Raw genomic sequence first — 23,271 nt, forward strand, 5'->3', positions numbered from 1 at the left:
ACCTTCCTGTTCTTCCAATAACCTGAGCCCGTTGCTTTATTGGAACTAGGTGCCTGGGCCTCAGAAGACTTCTTGGTTTGGGACACCTTATACACTTCCTCCACTTTCCTACACTGGTTTACAAACCGACTGAACTCTCGGATGTCACAATTTGACATCTTCCGAGACATCTTCTCATTAAGACCCCATTGGAACTTGGAGGTCATTTCAGCCGGGGTGGGTAAGGCTCGCCCATAGTTGGCGTATTTCACCAACTCATTGAATTTTGAGAAGTATTGGTCAATAGACATCGACCCTTGTTTGAGATCGTTATACTCATTCTGCTTTTGTTCCCTGGCCTCTATAGGGAAGTAGTTATCCAAGAACAATGTCTCGAATAACCGCCATGTGATCTCCCGACCTTCAGCTTCTAATGGCTGCACGGTATTTGTCCACCAATCTTCTGCTTCCTCTTCCAGCATATAAACAGAGTAAGCCAACTTCATTGCGTCAGGGCACCTCATCACCCTGAATATTTTCTCCATCGCTTGGAGCCATTTTGCAGCCGCCATTGGTTCATAACCTCCCTTAAAAGAAGGAGGTTTATGTTTTCGGAAAGCCATCAATCTCCTTTCCTCCATTTCATGATCACCGACATTTTCAACTTGAGGTTGACGAACCTCGGTGTGATGACTCCGACTCCCAGAGTGGTGACTACCTTCACCCTCATTGTTACCCACTCCACCCCCTTCCTGTGAAGGAGGTGGAGAAGGCGTAGCAGTGTGAGGAGGAGGAGTGGGTTGCCGGTTCACGGGCCTAGGACCCCTCAACGTCCTCAACTCGGTTATCATCGCGGCCATAGCAGTCCGCGAGTCTTCATTTGTCTTTAACAAATTTTCATTGGCTTGCCTGCTAGCAGCCAACTCTCTCTGAACAGCTGCAAGAGCTTCAGCCACGGGATCAGGCGGTACGCCCGTTGCCCCACGGCCACTTCTAGGCCTCACAAGAGCAGCCAAAACAGGTTCTGGCTGAGCATTGGTGTTTGATGGTCCGGGGTTGTTTCGGTTCCTCGTCATGTCACTACACATGTTACACAAAGAAGTGAGTTGATCAGGCCCACACTTAGTGATCACAAATGCAATAATCATAAAGAGTACTAAAACAACTATAAAGCATCAAACACTAAGCATACTCAACAATAACTAACAGTTATTCCCTACGAAACTGCTCTGATACCATAAAGTGTAACGCCCCGTTCTAGAACCGGTTTGTTAACATCGCATTATGATATTAAGCGCAGTTACAATCACATGGGTTCAATTAAAATCCGGATAAATTTTTCATTTTAAAACGTACCGAACTTATAATACCCAATTTTGTGATCATAACCATATTACCTTGCGGAAACAGATAAATTAAGCTTAACATCATGTTCATTTTCCATTTTTAAACCATTAATTTACTTCTTGTTTAGTTCAAAACTTCTACTATATTGTAGGTTTCTTCATTAGCTACCCGTGGCTTCAAACCGTGCTCAAATCGGAGCACTGTAGCCCAAGTTAGGACATTTTGAAGCAACACAAGAGAGTGTTGGTCACAGGCCCCGCGCGCTTCAGCGCGCTACTGGGCGCTCAAGCGCGCTCTATCGGGCGCTAAAGCCTCCATCTGGGCGCTTAAGCGCACGGAGGCAGGAAGCATCAGGTATTTCAGTGTGAATGGGCGCTTAAGCGCGCATCAGGGCGCTCAAGCGCGCTATCCTGGGCGCTTAAGCTCCCATTGGGACGTTTTAGCGCGCAGAGACAGAAGCATCTCCTCCTACAGTGGCTAAGGGCGCTTAAGCCCGGACCAGGGCGCTCAAGCGCGCAACCCTGGGCGCTTAAGCCCCACACTGGGCGCTAAAACACGAGGGGACAGTAAGCATCCCATCTTTCTGCAGCGAAGGGCGCTTAAGCGCGAGCCAGGGCGCTCCAGCGCGCTATCCTGGGCGCTTAAGCCCCCACTTGGGCGCTCCAGCGCGAGGAGGCCGAATGCATTGGCACTCACAGGGGCAGCAGGGCGCTTGGGCGCGCTCCTGGGCGCTTAAGCGCGCTGCCAGGGAATTCCAATTCCCACATTTCTCAAGTCCAAGCCTAGGGGAAGATGTATCCCCATTACAAACCCCAATTGTCCATGCCCCAATACTAAATCCTAGCACTCATCCAACCTCTCCTCATGAGATTTAGCTAGAATTTGGGCAGCATGACCTTTGTTTTCTCAGCGTTTCCCAAATTTAAACAAAAGGTACCTAATTGATTCTCAGCCCAACCAATTCAACAACTCAATACATAACAAGCATGCATATATTGAATTTCAAGTAGGCATCATTTACATTACATATCCTTTACAAATCATAGAACTTAGCTTACAAAACACTATGATCATTCCCTTGGCTCCCATCAACCAAAGGTGTAACCAAAGGCATGAGCATAGGCTAAGTTCATCCAATGAATCAAGATATACAAATGACCATGGGCTTTCAGAATAAAATCCTATACATGTCAACTACAAAAGGCATGCATAAACTCAAAGAAATGCCATATTTCATGCATAATCCAGATATGGCCACTTGCCACCAGAGGCTCCTGCATCATCCTTACCTCAAAGGGGGTCCCCACAACACGGAGTGAGATATACGAATATATCCAGTAAACCAGGGGTCCTTGGAGCATCTCTCCACCCCACAGTTCCATATCAGTGTAATAGCAATAACAATAATAATGCAGTAAATACATATCTATGCAAAGTGCTATACATCTCCAGGAGAAATCCCTCGAGCTCTCAAGCTGTCCTAAGGAAACTCAGATGCAAATAGTCCTACTGGCCAGCTAACTACCAAGTATGATTTACGCATCGTCATACAACATACCACATAGGGAAACACCATCCTATGCCACACCAAATGCATACACATACGTATAACAAAGCATTACACTATTTTATTGCATTTATATACACAATCACAACCTCTACCCTTTCAGGGCTTGGTAGAACAGTCAAGGGAATTACACCCAAGGTCCGAAGGCTTACCTCAATGCTTCAGTCGACCTTTGTTCTTCACCAATGTCAACAATACTCTACTCCAAAACCAACACCTACACATGGTGTAATGCAATCAACACATTGCATCCAAGAGTATTTCACAATCAACCATCAATTCAAAACACAACTCAAGTATGAGCTTACCAATTCCAATGAGCTATTCAAGCTCCATAGCTTGCTCCAATGGTTGATCACTCACGGTTGGTCCAAATGTCTCAATCCTAGACATCACAAGGATCCAATCAATCATTCAACTCACTAATTGTTCAACATGCTAGAATACTAACCAATCCAAGCATGAATTTTCCAATATTATGAACAATTATCAAATGACTATCTAGGCTCATTTCCACCGATTAAATGACATTCCTAGCATTTTTCATAACATGCTCTAAGCTCCATTCTTCCTAGAACATAGCTAATTCAACCACATTTCATAAAAATCCCAATTTACTATTCACAAACCCTAACTCATGCAAATTTCAAGGAATCATGAGGCTCAAGGGTTAGAATCTTACCACCAATGGTCACACAACCAAGCAAGGAGTGTTCCTCAAGCTCCCATGGAGGTTGAACTTCCCAAAACCCCAAAATCTCTCCAATGGCTGAATTTTTGAGAGGCAATATCCCTCTCCACAATGCTCCCCACTCAAAACAAAGCAAGGATTATGAAAGAGGAGGAGATTTGGAGTGGTTTAGGCTTTTGAACGGATGGATTTGGTTGAGATTTGCTTTCTCTCTCTCTCTTTCCCTTTTCTTCTTCCCTCTCTTCTCCCTCTCTTCTCTTCTCCTCTGTTTTCTGGCGACGGGTTTCTGGGGGAAATGGGGGTCTTTTGGTAGCTTAAGTCACTTAACATAGGTTAAGTGGCTTTAAGCGGGTATTGGTTCGTCTATCTATTCAACTCCAATAATTACCAAACTTTATCCAAAAGTCTGGAATATTATTCTAGGAATATTACTATTTTTATTTTTATATTTTGGGTACTTTTGCCAGTACCCATTTCTACCCCTTAATTTTCACTGAGTACACTTTTTAACTCCAAAGTGACTCAGATTCATTTAATTAAGCCTTATACTTAATTTCACTCACTAAAACATGTTTAATTAATTAATTACACTTGATTTACTAATTAATTAAGATGGGCTATTATAGTTTAAGCTTTTCCTCAATAACCAGAGTACACAAATATTTAACCACTACCCAATCCCCAAGTTGGAACCCATTAGGGGTGTTCGCGGCCTGGATTGGATTGGATCGGTTTTGGAAGTAAAAATCATCTGATCCAATTCTTTCGGTTTGATCATTTAATTATCTATTCGGTTTGAATTTTTTTCCAAATTCGATCTGATCAAATCCAATTTTTTTCGGTTTGGATTGGATCAGATCAGTTTTCGATTTTTTGAAAATCCTAAAATTAGTTTCATAATTATTGTGCAAATAACATCTTTTGTATATTTATTTTTTTTGACATACAAAAGCATCAATAAACGATAATATAAATTTTTTTGGGTGATGAGATATGAAACTCTACACAGATGAAATTTTGTTGATGAGATGTGACTAGGTTTTTTCTTGGATTTTTTTTTTTTTTTTGGTGAAGGGCACAACCCCTAACAAAAACAAAGAAATTACATCAAAGAATGTCTAGCTCTGTGAACAGAACTAAAATCAGCAAAAAACAACCACCTAATATTGGGGGGAACATGAAAAATCATATAATCTTCTTGATCTAGCTTACGAAGGGTAGTCAGCACAAGAATTGCCTTCCCTGTAAGTATGAAGCAGCCTAACAGTCCCGTCCTTTAAAAGTCATTCCCGTATGCGGGTCACTAAATGAGACTCACGGGATTCATCACCAAGTTTGGTGAGCAAAGTGATAGCATATGCTGAATCACTTTCCAAAATAATTTTCCTCCAACCCCCTTCCCAAGCTATTTCCAATCCTTTCAGAATACCCCACAGCTCAGCTATAATTGTTGTGCAGTAGCCTATTCTATAAGAAAAAGCTTCCAACCATTAATATAGTTTTTTCTTGGATTTAGTTGATGGGTTAATGGGTCTTGGGTTTAGAAATTTTTGGGTTATGATCGGGGAAAGACCTAAGTAGGTAGAGGGAAATTAATATATTGGATCGATTTGGATTGAATCAATTTTCATCAACCCATCCGAAAACCAATCCAATCCAATTAAAATTTGCGATTTTTTTTCGGTTTTCGATTTTTCAATTTTCGGTTTATTCTGTTATCGGTTTTTTGGTTCGGTCATCGCAGTTTGAATCGGTTTGGATTGGTTGATAAACACCCTTAGAACCCACAACATTATTGCCATCTCCATGTTCCATGGTCTTCAAACATAGCAACCTTTCAATCTAAGCACCAATAGAGCTTCCAAAACACATAATTTCTAGTTTTATTAAAAAATTCTCATATAAAAAATATTTCCTTTCAAAATAAAAAGTATAATGCGTTTGTTTTGTTTTTTATTTTTGTTTTCAGTTAATATTTATCTTATTTTCTTTAAACATTCTTAAAAATAATTAAAAAATGAAAATAGTGTGATATTTTTATATTTATTGATAAAAACTTATAATAAAGATTTTAAAAATGAACAAATTGTTATAAAATATAACTATATGGATGTTCATAACCCCAAAGCAATGATGTATATCTCTTGTAACTCCCATGAGTTATCATATGTAATTAAGAGGATTTGACACTGTCATTTAGTCTATTGTAACTCATCATAGTAAAACTCATTACCCTTTATTTTACAACACAAATTAGCTAAATGCATCACCCATTGTATGTTGTCGTCCATATGACACAATACAAATTTGATACGAACATGAATACTCTCAATATCTTCGACACAAACATTATTTTGCCACGATACGACAAAAGCAACCTGGCCAACCTTAAATTTATCGCTTATTATTTAGGTTGACACGATACAATAACCTATCAATCTCGTGGTGTGTCACTTATTATATAAGTTGACATTACCTGATAAAACACAAATAAGAGTGAATGTTGCTTCCACCATCTATATCTGTTGGCATCCTCCCTTGATAGATTAGTGCCTCTATTCGTAAATGTTGATTTGCATTTTTTTTAGTAGGTTGGGTGGGATTGGAGTTTCCTTTCTCTTTTGTTTTCAACTGTTCATCAAAATCAAACATTCTATTTGATTTTTAAAATTTTGAAGTGTGATTATATACAATGTTTTAGTATTTTTGTTATTAAATTAGCTCTTTAACGGGTAATTATATTAGTTATTAGTATTGTCTTGACGAGTCTTATATTGACTTTTATTCACTTGTTTAGAAAAAATTTAGCCAAATATATTTTTGTAAAAGCTCTTATCATAAAGAGTACTTTTTATAATGAATAACAAAAAAAGTTAAAAGTTTTCGGGAGAAATTTTTTAAGATGTACATTAATCTTTTAGAAAAAAGTATAAATTATTTTATCAAATAATTACTTTAAAATAATTTTTAAGTTAAAATTTTCATATAATTGCCAAACAATTTTTTTTTATTTTTTATAAGTTTTTATTTTAAACTTTAACTTAAAAATAATTTATAATTTGAAAAAACACGTTAAATAAGCATTAAATATCACAATACTTAAAATATCTAGGTTGGATTTATGAGTTTTCTTTCAAGTGGGCTTTGGCTTCTTTGTGGTTTTGGTTTAGGTTATTTTTTGGATGGTATTTAGTTAGGTAATTAGGTTTGGGTCAAGATAATTTATAGAAGCCAGATTGCTTTTCTTTTGGGCTAGGCTATTCTGTGGGCTAAAACAGATATTTTTGTGTTGGCGTTTTTATTTTGCTCAAGTTGTTGAAAATTAATGGTCTCAATAATTTTTAAATAGAAAAAAATTACAAAGTAAATAAATTGGATGAGAATATTTGAATAATTTAAGATGAGTAAGTAAACAAAATGCAATGAAAACATTATTGGGAATAAATCTGAGTAAAAATGTCTTCTAATTCTCTTTAACTTATTTTGTAATGAGTTTGATTCTTGTTATATACGTTTATTATTTTTTTTATGTTTTTACTAACATGTATTTTTCTACATGGAACGAGTTTAGGTTACTTGAATATGTAGTTTAAGTTTGATAATTGTGTAAAACAAAATACCATGGAAGGAATTTCCATGTTTAGCGTTTTTCCATACAATAAGTGATTAGTCTCTCACCTGGCTAGTAAAACGCAGTATTTTAAAACTCTGCCCCGTCCCGGGGACAACCCCGTTAGGTCATTGGCCCCCTCTCTTTGAGGATTGGGATTAGCAGTTAGACCCTGTGTAACATCTCGTTTGCACTCAGTGTATTAAACATCTAGATGGTAATAGCGCAACTAATTAAATGCGGAAGCTAACTTTTTCTTTTCAATTATGAATCATTCATTATTAACCAAGTGGATTTATTCGTTCCTTTTCAAAATATAGCCTGTATGTAAATTGCAATAAATAACTAAATGAATAACCTCATGACATAAATAGTATTGAGTCACGGAACTACAACACGTAGACCAGACTATATCCAGATACAATAATACAACTCAAGTCTGAAATAACATAACTGATATCAATGTGGCATGGACAACCCTCGTGCTCACCAAATAAAACAATGTAGTCAATCATGTCTTAAGTACAATAGCCATATAACGATAATCAGACATAATCATATGAACATATGGCAATAAAGAAGCATGCATCAATCAGCTCAACTCCGGCTTCCTGCCACCAGAGGTCTCAACCTCAGAGGTACCTGTACCTGAAAATATGCCCCAACAAGGGGTGAGATCTCTAAAAAAATAAGAGGTGGAGAGTCTTCAAGAAGTTCAAGGCTAGTGTGGAGAAAGAAAGTAGATGCAAAATCAAAGCCATGAGATCCGATAGAGGTGGAGAGTTCACTTCCAAAGAATTCCAAGAATTTTGTGATCATAATGGAATCCGACGACCTTTAATCGTTCCTAGAAGTCCACAGCAGAATGGAGTAGCTGAAAGGAAGAATAGAACCATTCTCAACATGGCAAGGAGTATGCTCAAGAGCAAGAAGATGCCAAAAGAGTTTTGGGCTGAAGCCGTGGCAACTTCCGTCTATCTTTTAAACTGTTCGCCAACAAGAAGTGTGTCGGGAAAGACGTCATAAGAAGCTTGGAGTGGAAGAAAGCCTGGGATCTCCCACCTGAGAGTGTTTGGAAGCATAGCCTATGCACATATTCATGATGAGAAAAGGTCCAAGCTTGATGACAAAAGTGAGAAGCTCATCTTCATCGGGTATAATTCTAACTCTAAAGGCTATAAACTTTACAATTCGAACAATGGAAAGACTATCATTAGTCGAGATGTGGAGTTCAACGAAGAAGAAGAATGGAATTAGGGTCTATGTGATGAAGACTAGAACTTCCTTCCCTACTTTATGGAGGAAGAAGAGAATGTGCAACCAAGGATGGAATCAGAGGACACTACTCCACCAACTTCACCAGTTGCAAGTCCTCAAGAACAACCATCGTCATCTAGAAGTTCAAGTGAACGAGTACCACACTTCAAAAACCTGCAAGAAATTTATGAGGTAACAGAGAATCAAGATAATCTCACTCTATTTTGCCTCTTTGCTGATTGTGAGCCAATGAGTTTTCAAGAAGATGTTCAAAGCAAGAAATGGAGAAATGCTATGGATGAAGAAATCAATGCAATTGAGAAGAACAAAACAGGGGCCCTAGCCTCACTTCCAAAAGGGCACAAGGCGATTGGTATGAAGTGGGTCTACAAAGCTAAAAGGAATGCCAAGGGAGAAGTTGAAAGATACAAGGTGTGATTGGTGGCAAAAGGCTATAGTCAACGAGCAGGAATCGATTATGATGAGGTATTTGCTCCTGTTGCTCGCTTAGAAACTATTAGACTAATTATTTCTTTGGCAGCTCAAAACAAGTGGAGCATACACCAAATGGATGTAAAATCAGCATTTTTGAATGGAGCACTTGAAGAAGAAGTGTAAATCGAGCAACCAGCAGGGTACGAAGTCAAAGGACATGAAGATAAGGTATTGAAGCTGAAGAAGACACTTTATGGGCAAAAACAAGCACCAAGAGCTTGGAATAGTCGAATCGACAAGTACTTCCAAGAGAATGGTTTTATCAAATGCCCTTACGAGCATGCACTTTATGTCAAGCTCAAAGATGGAGATATTTTGATCTTGTGCTTGTACGTGGATGATCTAGTCTTCACCGAAAACAATCCAAGGATGTTTGAAGAGTTCAAGAAAGTGATGAAGAAGGAGTTTGAGATGACTGACATTGGACAAATGGCATACTATCTCGGCATTGAAATCAAGCAGAAAGAAGAAGGTTTTTCATCACTCAAGAAGGTTACGCAAGGGAGATACTTAAGAAATTCAAGATGGACGATTGCAAGTCTATCAACACCCCAATGGAATGTGGAGTTAAGTTGTCCAAGTATGGTGAAGGAGAAGATGTTGATCCTACTTTCTTCAAAAGCTTAGTTGGAAGTTTGCGCTACTTGACATGCACCAGACCTGACATTCTCTTTGTTGTTGGATTCGTTAATCGCTACATGGAGACTCCAACTACCACGCACTTGAAGGCTGCAAAGAGAATCCTCCGCTACATTAAAGGAAAAGCACCACTGGATTTGTGTTCTACATGGGAGATACTGCTTTCACATGGATGTCAAAGAAATAACCTATTGTCACTCTATCTACTTGTGAAGCCAAATATGTTGTAGCTACATCGTGTGTTTGCCACGCCATTTGGTTAAGGAACTTGCTAAAGGAGTTAAATATGCAACAAGAGGAGCCAACCAATATTTATGTTGACAACATATCTGCCATTGCATTAGCAAAGAATCCAATTTTCCATGATAGAAGTAAGCACATTGACACACGCTATCATTTTATAAGGGAATGCATTGCAAGAAATGAGGAGCATATAAAATATGTGAAGTCTCAAGAACAAGCAGCAGATATCTTCACCAAGCCACTCAAGAATGAAGACTTTGTCAAGATGAGAAAATTGCTTGGAGTTACAAAATCAAGTTTAAGGGGGGAGAGGTGTTGAATAAATAAACTTGATTTAATTTTTGGTCCATTGGACTTAGTATACATTTATCCCAACATCTAGAATTATACTTTAGGAGTTAGTTTAGCCCAAGAACTAGAAATTTCTATTCTAATCAATTCCATGAAAGATCTAGAGGGTAGTTGCACCTACCATTATTAATGAGGGTAGTTGTACCTACCACAATTAATATTTGTACTAGGCTAGTATAGAAAACTCTAGAATTATTTGGAGTCATTATTTTGATGAGGTGCCACTAGTATAAATAGAGGTCATCTCCATCATTTTGTAACAAGCCAAAAAAGAAAAAAGAGTTGTGTAGTAATAAAAGTGTTCTCTTCCTCCATATCTTTCTATAACCTTTACTTTTCTCAAATATCATCCTCCCAACATAATCTTCTTATATCTTTCATATTTATCCATTTCTACATGATAAAATAGGGATTTCGATTTTTTTTTTTCAAATTAAGAGATAACTTATTTAATATATATATATATATATATATATATATATATATATTTATATATGGGTTAAGATCATTTTACATCAGTGTAAGTTACACTCTCAATCTTGTCCGTTGATCCCACTTATATCTAAAGATTCTAATTTTTTAGTAATTTGAGTCGTTGGATATAAGTGGATCAATGGTCAAGATTGAGTGTAAGACTTCTAACTCTTACACCGGTGTAAGAATAGTATGCCCCTATATATATATATTACTGTTTAATAATTTTTTCATATTTTAAAAAAAAAATTAAATTATTAAATATGTTTAAATTTTCAATTTTAATGTTTCTTTTCTCAAATTTCATTTTTTTAACCATGCATACATCTCTACCAAATACTTTCTAGTTAATTTTATACTTGAAAAGAATAATAAAGCAGGAATAAGTACTTATTAGGTAGGAATTTCTCCTAGTTTTATTGACCAAGGAATACTTTTTTAACATGAACAAGAAATACTTTTTTAACTTGACCAAGAATAAATACTTTCAGAATCTCCATATGCTCAACGTACAAAGTGCCAATTGAAAGGCAATATCTACTTCGTGCATTAAAATTTTCAAATCTTGAACGTAATAAGCAGAACGAAAATTTTGGAATATCAGTCCTCAACTTCTTTAATTTGCGTCCACACTTTCATGAGATTTTAACATAATACCATAAAATTTTTACCAAAAAAGAAAAAAGAAAAACATAATACCATAATGAAAAACTATAACTCAAGGCTTGCTAGGACAAGCATCATTCCACCAAAATACAAGAATAAGTTCTTATTTCTGATTTGAATATTAGCTAAATGATTCATTGCATCATCTCATTTTCATTCAGAATTTGGCAAGCTCTAGGGTTGAAAAAATGATCATGAAATTAAATTTTCAATTTGTAATGAGAACAAGAGCAGCCAATCTAAAGTTTGAAAATTGCCAGGCATGCAGTGATGTCATAGAAACCAGAATCTCATACCCAGTTATATATCTTAACTAAACTAGCCATAAGCAATCTAAAGAAATTTATTATCAAAGAAACGAAGAATACAATCATCATAAAGACGATAAGTTTGAGTGAAGCACTGAAGCATAAAAGTGAGCTCAAATTCATTTGTATTCCCCAACTCAGAGTCTCAAAACTAAGTAGAATGCTATAAGCAGTTCATGTGTCATATATGATATCCTAAGCATAAGATTTACCAAAGCAAAAATACACAAGGTGAAGTGATTGTGTATTGACTCAAATATTAACAACTTCTTACAATAAACATTGGAAATTAAACATTTGCCGCCCTCGAAATGGTTCAGGTACTGCGGTGTTTAATGTGGTAACTGTTTCTCATTTCTCCGATTTGTAAGGAGAGGGAGAGAATCTTCAAAAGGACCAAGTTCCAAACTATATCTCAAAACATTCAGTAAGCTATATTCCTAATATCCCTAATATCTGATATTAGAAGCTAGTAGGGAGTAAAAGGAACCTTATCTCCATGATTTAACGGAACCAAGCTCAGGGAATGAGGAAGTATTGTAGGACACCACGTGCATTTTGAGTTCAGATCTTCAATAGAGCAAGCTTGAGCCATCTTGTTATTGTTAATATCATACATGTACATATGTGCACGCATCTTCATTAGTAAGACCCCATCTTTGAATCCTAGAGGATTCATCCATGGGTTTGTATCCACACTCACTCGCTGTAACACTCGATTCTTTAAATTTAAAAAGAAGCGTGGATATTCTCCCTCAATTTCCTCTAGAGATTTATAATGCTTGAGTGTCCATTTAAACTCATAATAATCTTCAAGATACCATACATGAAGACCTTCCTCTGATACTAGGACATAATGTATAATGACCCTCACATTTATTATGGATTTAATATTGAAGGATAATTATAAAGAAAAAGAAATGAAGTCACCTTTGATGAAAAAGGAGTTAAAATGACAGTTAAGGGGTGAAAATGCAGGAAAGAAAAGTTACTCGAAAAGTGAAAGTAAAGTTAGTAATATGACTAGAAAAATATTCTTTCCTAGTGGGTAAAGTTTGGTAATGAATGGAGGTGTATAGATAGATAAGTTTATATCCGCTAGTATAGTGAACTCACTTAAGTAACTCAAGTGAGTTACTATTCACCATTCATTTCTTCAATTCTCGCGGGCGAACGACAGAGAAGGAGAGAAGAGAAAGAGACTTTGAAGTCAAATCTTCCAAGGCTCATAACTTGAGATAAAGACCTCCAAATCACTTCGTTCCAAAGTCAAACTTGTGAGAAATTTCGAGAGAAATCCATTGGTACCAGTATTTCTGGATGAGTTTCCATGTAAAGAGAGATCTTCTTCCTCTAAAATTCGGATTTCTTTGAATGGGGGGATTTTGATGGAGCTTGAAGCCATGGGAGCTTGAAGTAAGCTTTCCCCTTCGTTCTAAGTAAGTTTATGTTGAGAAATCCTAATTTTCTTTGAGTTTTGAGGAAGATTTGATTTAGTTTTCCATTTTGAAAGTTTGGTTTGATTGAGCATGTTAGAGCTTGATTGAGGCTTGGCTCATGTTGAGAAAAGTGTTCAGATGAAGATTTTAACGGTGAAAATGTATTTGGAAAATTTGAGATACCGTACTTTTGAATAGTGACGTATATGAATAGTACCGTATACGTGAATAATGATGTATACATGAATAGTAATGTAGAGATGAACAGTACCGTATGTATGAATAGTTAAGAAATATTTGATAAGTAAAAGATGAAATCAATAAATGGTGTTTTTGGTTAACTACTTGGCTTTGAACCATTTTATTGATATTTGTATGGATTCCCTATTCTAGGTGCGCCTAAGAGTCTTGTTGAGGATCCTACATCGAAAGAGGCTTGGTAGCTCGGTTGTTGGGTAGGCCACCTATACAGCTTTGAGAGGTAAGCTCTATGTTTATGGGATTCGCTCTTACTTTGTGTTCCGCCATAGTGTACGGACTGTAGTCAGGTTGTATCATATGTATGAGATATATGATATAGATGCATTCATATAGAACTATATGATGATGTGATGCGATATGTTTTGATGTGTTTAATTTGATATATTTTGATGTGTTTACTTTGATATGTTTTGATGTGTTTACTTCGATATGTTTTGATGTGATTTCTGTAATGATCTCTGGCCATTGATTCTATATGCACTGATGTCCGCTTGGGGTCCTCTCTTGGGACTGACTGTGTATATATCTGTTATATGTTGAGTTCTGCTTGGGGTCCTCCCTTGGGAACATGTGCACTGATTTTCGCTTGGGGTCCTCCCTTGGGATTGACTGTGTACACCTCTGTTATGTGATGATCTTTGGCCATTGATCCTATGTGCCCTGATGTCTGCTTGGGGTCATCCCTCGGGACTGATGATGTACACCTCTGATATGTTCTGGTTTCGCTTGGGGTCCTCCCTTGAGAACACGCACGTTGATTTTCGCTTGGGGTCATCCCTTGGGAATGACAGCGTACGTCTCTGATAAGATATATTTTGTTCTGGTGTGATTATTGTGATGATTTTGTATATGATATTTATTACGTACGTTGATTTTTGCTTGGGGTCATCCCTTGGGAATGACTATGTACGTCTCTGATATGATATGTATTGTCTGAAGTGATTATTGTAATGTTTTAGTTATGATATTTGTTACGTGCGTTGATTTTCGCTTGGGGTCCTTCCTTGGAAAATACTACGTGCATCTCTGATAAGATATGTATATATGCTCAGTTTAGTTATGATATTTGTTACGTGCTTTGATTTTCGCTTGGGGTCCTCCATTGGGAAATACTGCGTGCATCTTTGATAAGATATGTGTATATGTTTGTTCAGTTATGATAATTGCTTATATGATGTTTTGTATATTATGTATCTGACTGTCATGCAGGAAGTGAGCCCAGGGTATGGAGAATTTTCCATAAACCTGGAGTTTACTAGAGATTTGTCTCTAATCCCATTTGGGGATATGATTTCAGGAACACAATTAATTGAAGAGCCCTCACGGGACAAGGACACTACCCGTGGCTAGAGGTACTAGTATGAGGATATGGAGTTCTAGGTGGCTGGAGGCTACTATTTATTTTAGATGTATTTTTGGAGAATATGTATTGTTGTATAATGTTCTATTGATTTTGTGATCATGATGTTTGATCCATTATACAATATATGATCCGTATATGTTTTGTATAGGGTTGTGCATGGGTCAGGTCGGGTCAGGTTTTTGTCCGACTCGACCCAACTTGGTTTTTATAGGTCAGGTATTTTGACCCGACCCGCTTTAATTTGATCCAAGTCAGGTCTGACTTGGATTGGATTTTGTTGAACTAGTTCAGAACCAGTTTGGATCTGACCTGACTTGGTTTCTGAAGTGGGTCTGACTTGGTTTCTGAACTGGGTCAAATCTGACCTGACCCGTTTTTGACTTGGTTTTCTCACAAAATTTTGTCGAAATTTTTACGTTGCAAAAGACGAAAATTTCGTCACAAAATTATTTTTTCGTCGAAATTTTTACAAAAAAAAGAATTTCTATTGAAATTTAGTTTCCGTCAACAATTTTGACGAAAATGATTTCTTCCATCAAATGTTTTAAACGAAAAAAGAATTTTGTCAAAAAATTTGACGAAATGTTTTTCATTCAAAATTTTGAAGGGAATGTGTTCTGACGAAAATTATTTCGAGGGGAATGTTTCATTTGAAACTTTCGACGAAATTTAGATTCTCTAAAGAATTTTAACAGAATATTTTTTTCGTCAAAATGTTTTTTTTGTCAAAAAAATTTACGAATTTTTTTTATAGAAATGTGTTTCGTTGAAAATTTTAATGGAAATTTTTTATCAAAAAACTTGACGAAAATATTTAGTTGAAAATTTTGATTGAAATGTGTTTCGCTAAAAATTTAACGAAATTTTTTTCGTCGAAAACTTTCACCGAAATTTGAAATCTGTAAAGAATTTTGATGAAATTTTTTTGCCGTCAAAATTTTTTGATGACGAAAATGTTTTCGTCGAAAACTTTCGCCAAAATTTGAAATCTGTAAAGAATTTTGATGAAATTTTTTGCCGTCAAAATTATTTGATGACGAAAATATTTCCGTTGAAAACTTTCGCCGAAATTTGAAATCTGTAAAGAATTTTGATGAAATTTTTTGCCGTCGATATATTTTGCCGTCAAAATTTTTTGAGACGAAAATGTTTCCGTCGAAAACTTACGCCAAAATTTGAAATCTGTAAAGAATTTTGATGAACTTTTTTGCCGTCAAAATTTTTTTGCCGTCTAAATTTTTTGCCGACGAAATTTTTTTTTGGTCAAAAAGTTTTACGAAAAAGTTTAACAAAATTTGAAATCTGTAAAGAATTTTGATGAAATTTTTTTCCGTCAAAGAATTTCGAGGAAAATGTGTTTTGTCGAAAGTTTTTATGAATATATTTTTTTGTGAAATATTTTGACGAAATTTATATTCCGTAAAAAAATTTGACAAAAAAAATATTCCGTCAAATTTTTTTACCGATATGTTTTTAGTTACAAATTTTGAAGAAAATATTTTTCGTCAAAAATTTTTGCGAAAATTTTTATGAAAATATTTTCGATAAAAAATTTTGACGTAATTGTTTTACGTTAAAACTTTTCTTTTAATGTAATTGTGATTTTTTTTTCACATAATGGGTATGGGTCAAGTTTTGGGTCAGCGGGTCAATATTAAAACGAGTCAGGTCTAAAACTGACCCAAATAAAAGTGGGTCAGTATTTAAACTTGTTCAAAAAATATGGGTATTTATGGGTCGGGTCAAGGTCGGATCAAGGGCAGGGCAAGTAAACCAGTTTTTTTGCACACCCCTAGTTTTGTACATGTTTTCATATTTGATGCATGTACATTTGTGTATTCAGATATGTGCATGTGCTGAAATATGTATGCTGTTAGACATAGTGACACAGATCCAGTTATGCATGCACCCATGGATGTGTATTAGATCTGTTGTTGGACCATATATGATTATATGATATGTTTAAGATGATATGTCTATCAGGATACCTTGAGAGTAGGATTCACAAATCCCTGTTGGTCCGATTTACTGACGTTACTCTGTTCGATTTTCGTCTCCGTCGAATGAAAATTAAACCAGAAGAAATATGCAATACGATATATCATCTGAAAAAAGATTAAAGAAAAAGAAAAAGTTAGTTCGTATTTTCGTAAGTTAAGTCTTCCGCTGTTTCTGTTTGTATCATATGTATATTAATTGAACCGGCTCGAGACAGGGATGTTACACTATGCAGCTTGCCTTCAGATTCTCCAATACATGCTTCAGGGATAGTCCTAAACTCCAAGGTTGGAATTGGTATTGAAATCAACCAAGACAACTCCTTCTCCACACCAAAAGTCAAGACTTGATCACCATCTGTAAGCCAATGTAAAACCCCTTCTATGTATATGCCTTTATTCTTGATCAAATTGTTATTACATTGGCAGATTTCATTGGATTTCCTCCATGCTCCGGTTTCTGAAGAGTATAATTCAAATGCTAAGTACAATCTCTCGTCTCTATTCTCATCCTGCTTAACTCTTACCAATTTAAATTTGGTAGAGATGTCAATGGAATCTTTGGATGGATCAAAAGCCAGTGCTACATTTTCTATTCTGTGATGGGAAGGTCACTCCACCTTAATCCACTCCTTAATTGAAGGATTGCAGTTATATAGAGTTGGCTCTTGAAGAGGGAAACAACTACCACAATAGACTAGTCTATTGCATGATGCCAAGATAACAACATCTTTAGGAAGAAAATTGAAAACCATGTGATAAACTTTGGCACCTATTGTCTCAACAGGAATGTAACTAACAATTTCGATGTCTTCATTGCCAAACTCAAACTTCTCTTGGTAAATGAACCCCGTTAAGACATGCTATGTGTTTTCCATCTGAGCTTTGTGTAACATCCCGGGCGCTGACGAGGGCGGGCAGTGATCGCCGGTGCGAAAGGGCATGATGCGAAAGGGTACAAACATGGAGTGGCTATTGGCAGGCTTCTAGGGACGGGGTACATGAATGAATCGAATCAACACCCGAAAGAGAGGGATTCTAGAGATTGTACTGGTATGAGACGATACAATTGGGAATAGTTTATAAGAATTAATTGGTACTACCTATACTAACAAGATGCATCTACTTTTTGGTAGCCCGGGACGGAAGAACTCCATAGTTAAGCGTTCTTGACTTGGGGAAATTCTGGGATGGGTGACCTCCTGGAAATTTTTCCCAGAAAGTGTGCGAGTGAGGACAAAACACGCTGAAAAGTCTCGTGTTAGTGTGTGGGGACAGTCGTTGACCCTTGCAAGTTGCCAGACATTACAAGTGGTATCAGAGGAGGCCTCTCTTCCAGTACGGTGTGGTTCGAGGACGAACCAGGCGGAAGCTGGTGGGCATGTAACATCGCGAGCATTGACGAGGGCGGGGAGTGATTGCCGGTGCGAAAGGGCACAAACAAGGAGCAGCTCTTGGAAGGCTTCTCGGGACGGGGGTAAATGAATGAATCGAATCAACACCCGAAAGAGAGAGATTCCAGAGAATGTGCTGGTGTGAGACGGTACAGTTGGGAATAGCTTATAAGAATTAATTGGTACTACCTATACTAACAAGATGCATCTACTTTTTGGTAGTCCGGAACGGAAGAACTCCATAGTTAAGCGTGCTTGACTTGGGGCAATTCTGGGATGGTGACCTCCTGAGAAGTTTTCTCGAAAAGTGTGCGAGTGAGGACAAAACACGCTGAAAAGTCTCGTGTTAATGTGTGGGGACTGTCGTTGATCCTTGCAAGTTGCCACGCATTACACTTTGATGAAGGAACGGCTGGAAATGATGCGGTGCCAATCTCTACAAATGCACTTTGTAACATCCCGAGCGCTGATAAGAGCGGGGAGTGATCGCCGGTGCGAAAAGGCATGGACAAGGAGCGGCTCCTGACAGGCTTCCAGCGGGGTTTTACATGCCTGAATGAATCGAATCGACACCCGAAAGAGAGGGATTCCAAAGACTGTGCAGGTACGAGACTGCACTGCTTGAGATAGCTTATAAGAATTAATTGGTACTACCTATACTAATAAGATGCATCTTCTTTTGGGTAGCCTGGAACGGAAGAACTCCATAGTTAAGCGTGCTTGACTTGGAGCAATTTTGGGATGGGTGACCTCCTGGGAAGTTTTCCCGGGAAGTATGCGAGTGAGAAAAAAACACACTGAAAAGTCTCGTGCTAGTATGTGGGGATAGTCGTTGATCCTTGCAAGTTGTCGGGCGTTACAAGTGGTATCAGAGCAGGGCCTCTCTTCCAGTACGGTGTGGTTCGAGGACGAACCAGGCGGAAGCTGGTGGGCATGTAACATCCCGAGCGCTGATGAGAGCGGGGAGTGATCGCTGGTGCGAAAGGGCATGGACAAGGAGCAGCTCCTGACAGGCTTCCAGCAGGGGTTTATATACATGAATGAATCAAATCGACTCCCGAAAGAGAGGGATTCCAAAGACTGTGCAGGTATGAGACTGCACAGCTTGAGATAGCTTATAAGAATTAATTGGTACTACCTATACTAACAAGATGCATCTTCTTTTCGGTAGCCTGGAACGGAAGAACTCCATAGTTAAGCGTGCTTGACTTGGAGCAATTTTGGGATGGGTGACCTCCTGGGAAGTTTTCCCGGGAAGTATGCGAGTGAGAAAAAAACACACTGAAAAGTCTCGTGCTAGTATGTGGGGATAGTCGTTGATCCTTGCAAGTTGTCGGGCGTTACAAGTGGTATCAGAGCAAGGCCTCTCTTCCAGTACGGTGTGGTTCGAGGACGAACCAGGCGGAAGCTGGTGGGCATGTAACATCCCGAGCGCTGATGAGAGCGGGGAGTGATCGCTGGTGCGAAAGGGCATGGACAAGGAGCGGCTCTTGACAGGCTTCCAGCAGGGGTTTATATACATGAATGAATCAAATCGACTCCCGAAAGAGAGGGATTCCAAAGACTGTGCAGGTATGAGACTGCACAACTTGGGATAGCTTATAAGAATTAATTGGTACTACCTATACTAACAAGATGCATCTTCTTGTCGGTAGCCTGGAACGGAAGAACTCCATAGTTAAGCTTCTTGACTTGGAGCAATTCTGGGATGGGTGACCTCCTGAGAAGTTTTCCCGGGAAGTGTGTGAGTGAGGAAAAAGCACACTGAAGAGTCTCGTGTTAGTATGTGGGGATAGTCGTTGATTCTTGAAGTGGCCGGGTGTTTCATGGGGCTACCGAAAAGTAGATGCATCTTGTTAGAGTATAGGTAGTACCAATTAATTCTTATAAGCTATCCCAAGCTGTGCAGTCTCATATCTGAACAGTCTTTGGAATTCCTCTCTTTCGGGTGTCGATTTGATTCATTCATACATGTTAACCCCCGCTGGAAGCTTGTCAGGAGCCACTCCTTGTCCATGCCCTTTCGCACCGGCGATCTCTCTCCACTCTCATCAGCGCTCAGGATGTTACATGATTCGCCGACTTGTTAAGCTTGAATACAAGGACGGCATGAGCATGATTGAACACCTGAACACCTACAAAGGTATTGTGAATCAGCTGTCAAAGGCTGATATGAAAATTGATGAAGAACTGCAGGCATTGCTGCTGTTTAGCTCGCTGCCAGAAAGCTGGGATACTCTAGTGGTGACCCTGAATAACTCGACTCCAGATGGAAAATTGAAGATGGATGTCGTGACAGACAGCCTCCTGGGCGAAGAATTCAGGAGAAGAGAACGAGGTACTTCGAGTACGTCTGAGGCCAACGCTGCTGAGAACAAAGGAAAATCCGACTCCCGCGGTAGAAGCAAAAGCCGAGGTAGAGGTCGTGACAGACGAGACAAGTCCAGAGGTCGGTCAAAGCCGAAATATGAGTTGAAGTGCTTTTACTGTGGAAAGACAGGCCATAAGAAGCCAGACTGTTGGACCCTGCAGAATGACGAGAAGAACAGCTCTGTGAAGCCAGATCAGATTATTCCCAAGAAGAGGGAAGACAAGAGCACCACTGCGGTGGCTGCCAACCCGGATGCCGAGATATTCCTCCTTGGTGAGGATAATTATTTGAATGTTGCATATGATGACTGCACCTGGATTGTTGACTCCGGTGCCTCCTTCCACGTTACTCCACACAAACTTATCGAGGTGGTGATTTTGGAGTCGTGAAGATGGGAAATCAAGTGACCAGCAAGATTGTTGGTGTCGGTGATGTAACTCTGACCACAGATGTCGGATGTCAACTTGTGTTGAAAGATGTAAGACTTGTTAAGCACACCTGGTTCGCCGACTTGTTAAGCTTGAATACAAGGACGACATGAGCATGATTGAACACCTGAACACCTACAAAGGTATTGTGAATCAGCTGTCAAAGGCTGATATGAAAATTGATGAAGAACTGCAGGCATTGCTGCTGTTTAGCTCGCTGCCAGAAAGCTGGGATACTCTAGTGGTGACCCTGAATAACTCGACTCCAGATGGAAAATTGAAGATGGATGTCGTGACAGACAGCCTCCTGGGCGAAGAATTCAGGAGAAGAGAACGAGGTACTTCGAGTACGTCTGAGGCCAACGCTGCTGAGAACAAAGGAAAATCCGACTCCCGCGGTAGAAGCAAAAGCCGAGGTAGAGGTCGTGACAGACGAGACAAGTCCAGAGGTCGGTCAAAGCCGAAATATGAGTTGAAGTGCTTTTACTGTGGAAAGACAGGCCATAAGAAGCCAGACTGTTGGACCCTGCAGAATGACGAGAAGAACAGCTCTGTGAAGCCAGATCAGATTATTCCCAAGAAGAGGGAAGACAAGAGCACCACTGCGGTGGCTGCCAACCCGGATGCCGAGATATTCCTCCTTGGTGAGGATAATTATTTGAATGTTGCATATGATGACTGCACCTGGATTGTTGACTCCGGTGCCTCCTTCCACGTTACTCCACACAAAGGTTTTTTCTCCTCTTATCGAGGTGGTGATTTTGGAGTCGTGAAGATGGGAAATCAAGTGACCAGCAAGATTGTTGGTGTCGGTGATGTAACTCTGACCACAGATGTCGGATGTCAACTTGTGTTGAAAGATGTAAGACTTGTTAAGCACACCTGGTTCGCCGACTTGTTAAGCTTGAATACAAGGACGACATGAGCATGATTGAACACCTGAACACCTACAAAGGTATTGTGAATCAGCTGTCAAAGGCTGATATGAAAATTGATGAAGAACTGCAGGCATTGCTGCTGTTTAGCTCGCTGCCAGAAAGCTGGGATACTCTAGTGGTGACCCTGAATAACTCGACTCCAGATGGAAAATTGAAGATGGATGTCGTGACAGACAGCCTCCTGGGCGAAGAATTCAGGAGAAGAGAACGAGGTACTTCGAGTACGTCTGAGGCCAACGCTGCTGAGAACAAAGGAAAATCCGACTCCCGCGGTAGAAGCAAAAGCCGAGGTAGAGGTCGTGACAGACGAGACAAGTCCAGAGGTCGGTCAAAGCCGAAATATGAGTTGAAGTGCTTTTACTGTGGAAAGACAGGCCATAAGAAGCCAGACTGTTGGACCCTGCAGAATGACGAGAAGAACAGCTCTGTGAAGCCAGATCAGATTATTCCCAAGAAGAGGGAAGACAAGAGCACCACTGCGGTGGCTGCCAACCCGGATGCCGAGATATTCCTCCTTGGTGAGGATAATTATTTGAATGTTGCATATGATGACTGCACCTGGATTGTTGACTCCGGTGCCTCCTTCCACGTTACTCCACACAAAGGTTTTTTCTCCTCTTATCGAGGTGGTGATTTTGGAGTCGTGAAGATGGGAAATCAAGTGACCAGCAAGATTGTTGGTGTCGGTGATGTAACTCTGACCACAGATGTCGGATGTCAACTTGTGTTGAAAGATGTAAGGCATGTTCCTGACATGCGTTTGAACCTAATCTCGGTAGGCAAACTTGATGATGCCGGGTTAGTGAACTACTTCGGTAGCGTGAGATGGAAGCTGGCCAAGGGAAACTTGGTCGTGGCCCGAGGTAAGAAGGAAGGCTCCTTGTACGTGATGCAAGGAAAGATCAATGGAGGAGAAGCCAATTCTGTTCGAGATGAACCTAGCTTGGAGCTATGACACAAGCGCCTCGGCCACATGAGCGAGAAAGGGCTACAGATCCTGAACAAGAAAGGATTACTGACCGGGTTGAAAGGCCAAGCGTTGGAGAGTTGCACGCATTGCCTAGCTGGAAAGCAGCACCGGGTTTCTTTTGTGAGACCGGATCAACCTAGACGACGCAGGTATATTCTTGACCTCGTCCATACTGATGTCTGCTCTATGTCGGAAAGATCCCTTGGAGGAGCTCAGTAATTTGTTTCATTTATTGATGACCATTCCCGCAAAGTGTGGGTGTATTTGTTGAAGTCTAAAGACCAGGTACTCCAATCATTTAAAGAATTCCATGCTATGGTTGAAAGGGAGACTGGCAAGAAATTGAAGGTGGTCCGATCTGATAATGGTGGTGAGTATTGCGGCCCATTTGATGCATACTGCAGAGCGGCCGGGATTCGACTTGAGAAGACGCCCCCAAGACTCCACAGTTAAATGGACTGGCTGAGAGGATGAACGGAACAA

The 23,271-nt window shown here is 39.2% G+C and overlaps 1 protein-coding gene and 1 long non-coding RNA gene across 2 annotated transcripts; both read right to left on the bottom strand.

Moving 5' to 3' along the window:
* Positions 1–2,987: 2,987 nt before the first annotated feature.
* Positions 2,988–3,650, bottom strand: LOC133307697 (uncharacterized). The gene is made up of 3 exons (XR_009751075.1): positions 3,576–3,650; positions 3,202–3,278; positions 2,988–3,110 (listed from the first exon to the last, which is right to left on the bottom strand). It is a non-coding gene; the product is annotated as an uncharacterized LOC133307697 (long non-coding RNA).
* Positions 3,651–12,096: 8,446 nt separating this feature from the next.
* Positions 12,097–17,652, bottom strand: LOC133307711 (uncharacterized). Its single transcript, XM_061508267.1, has 4 exons — positions 17,647–17,652; positions 17,308–17,550; positions 16,920–17,199; positions 12,097–12,485 (listed from the first exon to the last, which is right to left on the bottom strand). The coding sequence occupies exons 1-4, from the start codon at positions 17,650–17,652 to the stop codon at positions 12,097–12,099; spliced, it is 918 nt and encodes a 305-aa protein (XP_061364251.1).
* Between the last annotated feature and the right edge of the window lie 5,619 nt (positions 17,653–23,271).

This window comes from Gastrolobium bilobum, unplaced genomic scaffold (assembly GCF_033153095.1).
Source record: "Gastrolobium bilobum isolate Gb01-03AN ecotype WA unplaced genomic scaffold, APGP_CSIRO_Gbil_v1 utg30702, whole genome shotgun sequence".
Lineage (NCBI taxonomy): Eukaryota > Viridiplantae > Streptophyta > Magnoliopsida > Fabales > Fabaceae > Gastrolobium > Gastrolobium bilobum.